The following is an 8,786-nucleotide window of genomic DNA, read 5'->3' as shown; positions in this document are numbered from 1 at the left end:
CCCGCAGGACCTTTCTAGAGTGTCTGGGAGAAGCGGAGTTTCGCGGGAGCTGAGATTTTTAAAGAGAACCCTCGGCACCGCCCACCCCCCGCACGTGTTACAATTCTTATTTTCTATCAGAATTCGTCGTGCTGGTGTATGACCACGTTTAACCTTTGTTACATTTAGATTCAGAATCAAGTCCGTGTAAGGATCGCAGTACTTAACCTGTTTTAATACTTGTGTGGGAGGCCGGCCAGTTATCTACCCCCCACCCCCCAGCCTGTCCTTTGCAGGGTGGAAGGGAGAGAGAGACATGCTTTTCTGGGTGACTTTGAGCAAACCTCTCCCCCTCTCAGTGTGTCAGTTTCCCCATATGTAAAGTGAGGGTTTGGGTTGCAAGTTTCCAAGTTTGCCATTGGCGTGCGAATTCCGGGGGTGGGTGTTTCTTTAAAAATTCGGATGTTTGCGGGTGGAGGGCAGGCGTACGTGGGTTTTGCAAGCTAGGCAGCTGATTCTAATACCTACCCAGGTGTGGGAGGGATCCTTCCAGCTTTAACCTCCTCTTACTTCCTTTATAGGACATAGTGTTAAACCTTAAAATGGAAACTTAAAAACTGGAGGAATGCCACTGTGAGACCACTTTGCAGAGTGGATTTTGGCATTTGGGACAGAGCCTGGGCAATCTCTCTCTCTCTCTCTTGGCCTGGCCACTGGCTACCAGGTGTTTGCTTTGTGGAGACTAGATGGACAGATTCCTGGTGAAGGGGGCTGTCAGGGGCCTTATGGGAAAGAGGGAGCAAGGGCAGACCGGAGGAGGCCCAGCAGGGTTGGCAAAAGACGAGGAGACCAGCAGGAAAAAGCCCAGGAGAGCAGCCCCGGGGAATGGAGTGCACTCGGCAGGCCTCAGCTGGAGGCACATTGGAGCCGAGGGCCTGGACTGCGATTACACAGTCCTGTTTGGCAAAGCCGAAGCAGATGAGATTTTCCAAGAGTTGGAGAAAGAAGTGGAATATTTTACAGGTAAGCAGGGGACGGTGGGGTGTGTGTGGAAGGCTTGTTGGATAAAACTAGTGGTCCATGTTTAGGGAAATCTGAACCCGGGAGCCATTAATTACGGATGAGTTTGTTAATTGACTCAACACATATTCCGGGCACCTCTGGGCCAAGCAACTTGCTGGGTGCTTGGGATACAGACTTAATAACAGGGATCTCCTGTCCACTGAGAGCGGAGAGATGGTAAATTACCAGGTGATTCCTACGCACGAGGTTCTCAGCATCACCTGGAGGATTTTGTTGCTTGTGAGAACACCATTGCTAGCCCTGCCCCTGCGGTCTAGTGTCTAGAGTTTCCGGGTGCTACAGATGATGCTGATCCGGGGACCACACACACAGAACCGCTGCAAGGTGGCAGGGCACGGGGACGGCGAGACGTAGAAATGCCCACAGGAGACCCAGCCTCCATCCTGAGCGGCGTTAGCGCCATCTTCCATCGATGCCCACGCCCTTTGTCCCCACAGCTGGCAAAATCACCGTGCTAGCGTGTAACCTAACTTCATTTTGCTCCAATTTCAGCCTCTGTATTACGGGTCTAGTGAGCAATTAAGTTAGGGTGTTTTTATAAAAAACTTGGACCAAGTGTCGGACAAGAATCACTGTCCTCACATGAACGTTTTGGGCGAGCCACGATGACTTTTGAGGAGGGGGTCCCCGGTCGGGGTATTAGAGGTCATTCCTGTTTTACTTCCTTTTCTGAATACTCAGGGAGTGAGTGTGGATTGTCTGAGGCGCTGCCATGTTTCCCCTGCACAGGTGCGCTGGCCAGGGTCCAGGTGTTTGGGAAGTGGCACAACGTCCCAAGGAAGCAGGCGACATACGGTGATGCTGGGCTGGCCTACACCTTTTCAGGCCTTACTCTGTCTCCAAAGCCCTGGGTCCCTGTCCTAGAGCGCATCCGGGATCGCGTTTCTGTAGTGACTGGACAGACCTTCAACTTCGTGCTTGTGAACAGGTGACACCCTAACTTGTTTTTACCTTTTACTTTTTAGGACAGTGGACTTGAATTTTATAAATCTCCTGTCTCTTCCAGAAAGAAGAGTTTAGGATTCCACCGTACTTTTCTCATTTGTACAACAAATAATTCTTCAGTGTAGTTAGGGGCGTGGTAGTGGAACACAAGCAATTAGTCTTTATGGAGCTCTTAACCATGGCGGGAGTGAGAGGCCGCAAACTGATGAACAGGTGAACAAGATAACTTCAGACGATGATATAAGCGTCTCGTAGAAAATTAAACGGGCTGATCTAAGAACGGCTGGGAGGAAGGAGTCTGGGTTGCTCAGCAGCAGCCCTCTTGATGCTTTGGGCCAGATAATCCTCTTTCTGGGGCTGACCTGCGCGTTGCAGGACATTGGACAGCTTCCCTAGCCTCCACCCACCAGATGCCAGTACCACCCTGTGAATGAAAAATGTTGCCTGCCATATCATCCAACAAAGGATGCTGGGCCATCAAGCCACTGTAGCCCTGAGGGAACTCAGGATGGAGACATACCCATTGCCAAGCCCTCAGCCTCGGCAGCCACCCCCAGTGGTGCCCCCTGAGGGGACTCAGGATGGGAAAGAACAGGATACTGGCCCCAGAGAGCTGAGGTGCATCGCAAAGGAATGATTTCAGCGAGCCCGGACTGTCCCATACACAGAAAAGCACTAAATTCCTTAGCTCGAGATGTCTGGTGTTCTTTTAATTATCAGTAATTATCTTGACGTTCCAACGGCCGTGTTTTGTCGGCTCCCCCCTTACCTCTTCGGAACAGTCCCCCAGAGCTGGCTGAGAGGCTGCCTCCTGGGCTTCAGTCCTCGGTTTTGTCCGCGGAATGAAACATAACTCTCAGCTTTTAGACGGTGCATTTTTTTCAGGGGTCCCTTTGGTCAGAGCAACCAGAATGTCTCCAGACATCGCCTAGTGCCCCCTGGGGGGCAGAGTCACCGTGGTTGAGAGCTCTGGGTTTAAGGGAAGATGGTTAGGGGAGGGTTCACGGAGGGGTGACGTTCGAGCTGACACCTAAACCGAGAGAGGGTGGGAGCCACACAGGCACCTGGAGGGAGAGCACAGGGAGCTTGGGTGTCTCGAGCGGAGATCCCGCTGGCGCTGCCGGAAAGCAGTGAATGAGGGAAAGCGGGGTGAGCTCAGAGGCCGGCAGGGGCCAGACTGGGCGAGGAATGCGGGTTTTATGGTAAGTGTGGGGAGAAACCGTCTTAAGCGATGAAGGTTTATACATAACGAACCCTGCAGGAGAACTCTTAAGACTGGTGTTTGGCCTCTATTGGTGTGCTTTGTTTGTTTGTTTGTTTTTTCCTGGCCATGCCACGTGGCTTGTGAGATCTTAGTTTCCTGACCAGGGATCAAACCTGGGCCCCCTGAAGCGGAAGCGCAGACTCCTAACCATTGAACGGCCAGGGAATTCCCTATCGGTTTTAAAGCGTGTGATCAAAGAGGGCTGATAACAAAGTGAAAGGCTTGCCTCATCTGTGGACTAGATACAGCCCTCCAGCCCCAGCAGAAACCTGTGCTTGTGGCACTGTTTCCCTGCAGGCAAACGAGGGCTCTGGGTGTGGGCACGTTTCCACAGAGGGCTGTTCTGTGAACTCTGCTTGTTTTCTCACTGCAGGTACAAAGACGGCCGCGACCACATTGGTGAGCACAGAGATGATGAGAGAGAACTGGCTCCTGGGAGCCCCATCGCCTCTGTCTCCTTTGGGGCTTGCAGAGACTTCTTCTTCCGGCATAAGGATTCCCGGGGGAAGCACCCCTCCCGGAGGCTGGGGGTGGTCAGGCTCCAGCTGGCCCATGGAAGCTTACTGATGATGAACCACCCAACCAACACTCACTGGTACCACAGTCTCCCCGTCCGAAAGAAGATTCTGGCTCCCCGGGTCAACCTGACATTTCGGAAAATCCTGCCTATTACGAAGTAAAAACGTTTTTAACAGCTAGTACTTCTGTTAGCTCCTTCCTTCTCTACTCCAAGAGGGAGCTGGCATTTCCTTTACCAACAGGGAACATGGAAAAGGTTTAACCCAAGCGCAGGGCTTCTTACATACAGTGCTGAACTCAGAAAGAGGATGTTTGTATCGAGTCGGTGAATTATGAAAGAATACCGGTTGATTTCTTTCCTAACAAAACGATTCTTTTATTGCTATAATACACAGCAGATACAAAAGGTACCTTCAGCAAAAACATAAATCAGCAGTTATTACGGCATAAACTATGAGTTTAACTTAGGTTTTTGCAAAAAGAAGCGACTTTGTAAATAACCTAAAGCTAGAAGTAAGAGTATTTGGGGGCTACTTAATGCCTAATGATTTACCAAAAATGAGAAAGTCGCCTGTAAGTCAGGGGAAGAGACTTTGCACGGAGATCATTCACATTTACAGCCGTGGCTCAATCCCTCCGACCAAAGATCTGCCTACAACTGAACGCTAAAAGGATGAGCCCCGTTCATGCCCGGCATCTCTCTTTAATGGCAGATTGCAGAGCGTAAGCGGCGGCAGAGCAGCAGCTGCTCAAAGCTACAACTTTGCCAGGCAGGTTAAGGTCACGTGATTGAGCATTTGTTTCCCCCAGACGCGGGTACCACGGGGACGTGCCTTTCACCGTCAAAGCCGGGGTCTGTGAGGAGTCAGGAAGGGACGTCTGCCGTGAACAGACCAGAAGCTTTGTGCGGCTGCTTTCTCCCTGAGGTGTGTGGCCTGGAGAACTTCACAGTCCGTTCCGTCAATAGCGAGAGTTCCGAGTCCTCAGGATCACCTGGGCCTCTAGCGCGCTTTCAGCTGACACCAAGGCCTTGTCTGGAAGTGTCTGCCAGCTGGTCCCCACCAGGGGAAGCACAGTCCCCAGCCTGACCTCAGGTGACCTTTTGGACGCGTCTGATTCCAAATCTTATCTCTGAAGAGTCAGTCTGCATTTGTTTTTTGTTTTAAATAAAAGAGCCTAGCTAAAACATAGATACCCCTGTGTCATGAAAATTCCTTCGGCCCTGGGCTGCCTTCATTAGACTTACCTGAAGAGAGGGGAGGATGCCCAGGAGAGGCCTTTTGTATGAGGCTACTGGAAACGAATACATTTAGAATATGGACCTAGAACAGAATGACAGTACTAGATATCAGCCATAATTTTATGTTCAAAAAGTTTTTTTAAACTTCTTTTTTGTGGGAAGGCTGGACTTGGATGGTCATGGAATCTAACTCATCACTTTACAGATGAGGAAACTGAGGTCCAGAGAGGCAGCAGCCCCAAGGTCAGTGCCCGTCTTTCAGAATCCAGCTCTCAAATGGAGGCCAGGATTGTCTTTCTCACACAGCCCCCGGCTCCACCTGTAAACCTCAGGAGCTCTTCATGGGCAATAAATCAATAGATGAGAATAGCTGTCCACCGTGGGGTCCTTGTGTGAGAAAGGGTTTTCTACAGAGCGGAGGAGTCGTAGGTGTGGCACACAGGCCACCGAGTTCTGGCTGTTCACACAGTTTTATAATAGGCGATAATCACACCTCGGAGTCCAGGATACAGAAGATAACGGCAAAGAGAAAGCTGGTCACTTGTAACTGACAAAGTAGAGAAAGAATTTCCCCGAGGGGCAGATTTGGCAAATGAGCTTTTACTACATATAAAGAATCGAAAGGTTAGAAAAAGACATATAAAAACGGAAGGTGGGTGTGCATCAGGCGTCTTTCAACTGTGCTGTTGCTCTCCATTCGGTAAGTTTGGAAGGTACAGAGCTTTTCAAAAATTGTTTATATGATTCCCAGATGAGGTGTATTTTCCGGAAGGGACATGCTACAAAAGCAATTGAGAGTGAAAGGCACTTTTTCTTCGAAGTTGTTGCCTTTAATAATTTCACTAATTCAACCATCTTTATGGGACTGCTTATTAAAAATAAAAGATCTATGCTGAAACGTTGGAGGATCAGACAAAGTTAACTCCCCTCTGAGAACACCTAATGTATCAGAATCTAAAAAAGGTGGCTTCTGGAGTCTGGCTTCCTTTAATTACCTGGATCAGGTGAGTGACAAGACGCGCTCTAGACGCGATGACTGTTTTCCTAGCCCGGCACCGCCGCCCTGGTGCGCACGGGCAGAGCTGTGCGGGGAGCCTGACCTCGTGTGAATCGGGGCCACCAGCTCCTGTGTGGAGCCTGCTCTTAGAACATGCCAGAAGGCTGCAGGACTCTAGTGGGGCTGCTTGCACGTACACGCCACAGCACACACACACGCACACATACACACACAGCTTGGACGGAGCCATCAGCTCTAGCTTCGGGGCCAGGGCAGAGTCATTCTTCAGACTTGCACTCCTGACTCTGGTGCTGCATCTTGGAAAGAACACGCTCGTAAAACAGCAGGTAGGCGCTGGAGGACAGCACCTCCTGCAGGCTGGCCTTGCGGACGGTGTCATCAGAAATCCACAGCCACTGGTTGCTGGTGGAGAGAGGGTTCTTGGCCGAAGGCGGGGACCGTCGGTAGGTCACGAAGTGTCCCGAGTGCATGTCTCCGTGGTGGACAACAACTGCCACCAGCTGGAAGAGGTACGTGGAGGAGCTGAATGGTAGGAACAAATGCCAGTGGTTTACAAATAAAACAAGGAAGGTTTAGAGGCCAAAGCAAAGAGTAAAACATCCTAGATGTTCAGCCATAGGGCACTGACACAACGGTACAGCTATACAACTGAATACTGTGCAACCACTGAAACAGAGACCTGTATTTACCGGCCTGGTAAACTGTCCATTCTGTGAGCGTATGTATGTTGTGTAGTATATGCGCGCGCGGGCGAGTATATGCGCGCGCACACACACACACACACACACACACACACCCCTTTACAGAGTGGAAGACAAAGATTTAACTGGTGATCTATCTTTAGGTGGTGTCCCCAAAATTTTTAAAATTTCTTTCTTTATATTCTGTGTACATACTTTCATACATATGTACATGTATACACATATACACGTAACATTTACATTTCATGGACTTTATAATTCTTATTTTTAAAGCCATCCATGAATGAGGCATATGCATCTAAAAAGTGGCTCACCTGTAGTCAGGAACAGCTGGGAGGGGGAAGGGCATCGGGGTAGGCAGCGTGGGCAAGAAAGACGGGGAACAGGTGCCATTCACGAAAATCTGTGTTTTGGGGCCCCCCGGGGGATTCCGAACTGCAAGAGAAAAAGGCCGCAGGCAATGAAAGTGAGCAGCAGCTCTGGGTCAACAAAACATGGTTTGGATTAGCTTGAAATTGAACTCCCCAATAAGGCTACAAAGGAAAAACAGATACTTGATTTTGTACTATGCTGATTCATAAAACTTCCTTTTCGTCTCTGCCTGTTTTAATCCCAAATAGGAAAAAATGTACCCAGCTCCTAGCCTCCTGCTCACTTTGACAGCTCTGTGAATCTCTGAGATTCCCAGCCCTGTTTGCTAAAGACCTGCACCCCTGCCAGGGAAAAGAGGTCCTTGATTTAAAACTGGGCCCTCTTCCCACCCCAGCTGCTCCCAATGTTAAACTATTGCCCTGCTGAGAAAGGACAAAGCTCGGTCTCCCTGTGAATGATGTCCTGCCAGGCCACACAAATGGATGTAAGAAAGAATAATGGTAGTAAGGGGTGTTAAATGGGGAAAGCCTGAGGTTGCAGGGAAGACAGTCCTGGCACACGGGTGGCGAGTTCAGGCTTGGAGCCTTGAAAGTCGGTGAGTTTTCCTCATTTACGAAGAACTGAACATATTACATACAACACCTTTACAAAACTGTCCCAACGGGGCTTCCCTGGTGGCACGGTGGTTGAGAATCCACTAGCCAATGCAGGGGACACGGGTTCGAGCCCTGGTCTGGGAAGATCCCACATGCCGTGGAGTAACTAGGCCCGTGAGCCACAGCTACTGAGCCTGCATGTCTGGGGCCTGTGCTCTGCAACAAGAGAGGCCACGACAGTGGGAGGCCCGCGCGCCGCGATGAAGAGTGGCCCCCGTTCGCCGCAACTAGAGAAAGCCCTCGCACAGAATCGAAGGCCCAACACAGCCAAAAACAAAACAAAACCAAAAAACTGTCCCAACACTTCATTCCAGTACCAGATCCCCTGTCTGCTGTTTGCCCCTGGACCAATCAGCCTCTGGGAGCCTCGGTTTTCTCTTCAGTGAGACAGAGTGATAATAGCTACCTGGCTTCACTGGGACCCGATTCAATAATTAGCTTCAAGGGAGGATGTACAAGAGACCCACTTCAGACCTAGAGACACGTACAGACTGAAAGTGAGGGGATGGAAAAAGATATTCCATGCAAATGGAAATCAAAAGAAAGCTGGAGTAGCAATTCTCATATCAGACAAAATAGACTTTAAAAAAGACTATTACAAGAGACAAAGAAGGACACTACATAATGATTAAGGGGTTGATCCAAAAAGAAGACATAACAATTGTAAATATTTATGCCCCCAACATAGGAGCACCTCAATACATAACGCAAATACTAACAGCCATAAAAGGGGAAATCGACAGTAACACAATCATAGTAGGGGACTTTAACACCCCACTTTCACCAATGGACAGATCATCCAAAATGAAAATAAATAAGAAAACACAAGCTTTAAATGACACATTAAACAAGACGGACTAATTCATATTTATAGGACATTCCATCCAAAAACAACAGAATACACATTCTTCTCAAGTGCTCATGGAACATTCTACAGGATAGATCATATCTTGGGTCACAAATCTAGCCTTGGTAAATTGAAGAAAATTGAAGTCGTATCAAGTATCTT

At 49.3% G+C, this 8,786-nt stretch overlaps 2 protein-coding genes across 7 annotated transcripts in view; one reads left to right on the top strand and one right to left on the bottom strand.

Moving 5' to 3' along the window:
- Positions 1-3,984, top strand: ALKBH2 (alkB homolog 2, alpha-ketoglutarate dependent dioxygenase). 3 transcript variants are annotated; one of them, XM_024120893.3, is made up of 4 exons: positions 1-136; positions 561-1,002; positions 1,792-1,990; positions 3,645-3,984. In XM_024120893.3, the coding sequence occupies exons 2-4, from the start codon at positions 726-728 to the stop codon at positions 3,949-3,951; spliced, it is 783 nt and encodes a 260-aa protein (XP_023976661.1). In that variant the 5' UTR covers positions 1-136; positions 561-725; the 3' UTR covers positions 3,952-3,984. The 3 variants fall into 3 exon arrangements, with proteins under 3 accessions (XP_023976661.1, XP_023976660.1, XP_007129554.2); XM_024120892.3 differs by having other exon boundaries at positions 1-186; XM_007129492.4 differs by having other exon boundaries at positions 1-1,002.
- Positions 3,985-4,123: 139 nt separating this feature from the next.
- The window catches only part of USP30 (ubiquitin specific peptidase 30), a 31,529-nt gene continuing 26,866 nt past the window's right edge, over positions 4,124-8,786 (bottom strand). For 2 of the 4 annotated variants that reach the window (XM_024120891.3, XM_007129495.4), the window contains 2 exons: positions 7,064-7,184; positions 4,124-6,570 (listed from right to left, as the gene is read on the bottom strand). In XM_024120891.3, the coding sequence (XP_023976659.1) occupies positions 6,306-6,570; positions 7,064-7,184 (386 nt within the window). In that variant the 3' untranslated portion in view covers positions 4,124-6,305. The remainder of the gene's footprint in view (positions 6,571-7,063; positions 7,185-8,786) is intronic. The other 2 variants (XM_007129494.4, XM_007129493.4) reach the window with 2 other exon arrangements.

Source organism: Physeter macrocephalus, chromosome 19 (assembly GCF_002837175.3).
Source record: "Physeter macrocephalus isolate SW-GA chromosome 19, ASM283717v5, whole genome shotgun sequence".
In the NCBI taxonomy this organism is placed as follows: domain Eukaryota; kingdom Metazoa; phylum Chordata; class Mammalia; order Artiodactyla; family Physeteridae; genus Physeter; species Physeter macrocephalus.
This window is presented reverse-complemented; position numbering and strand designations above follow the sequence as displayed.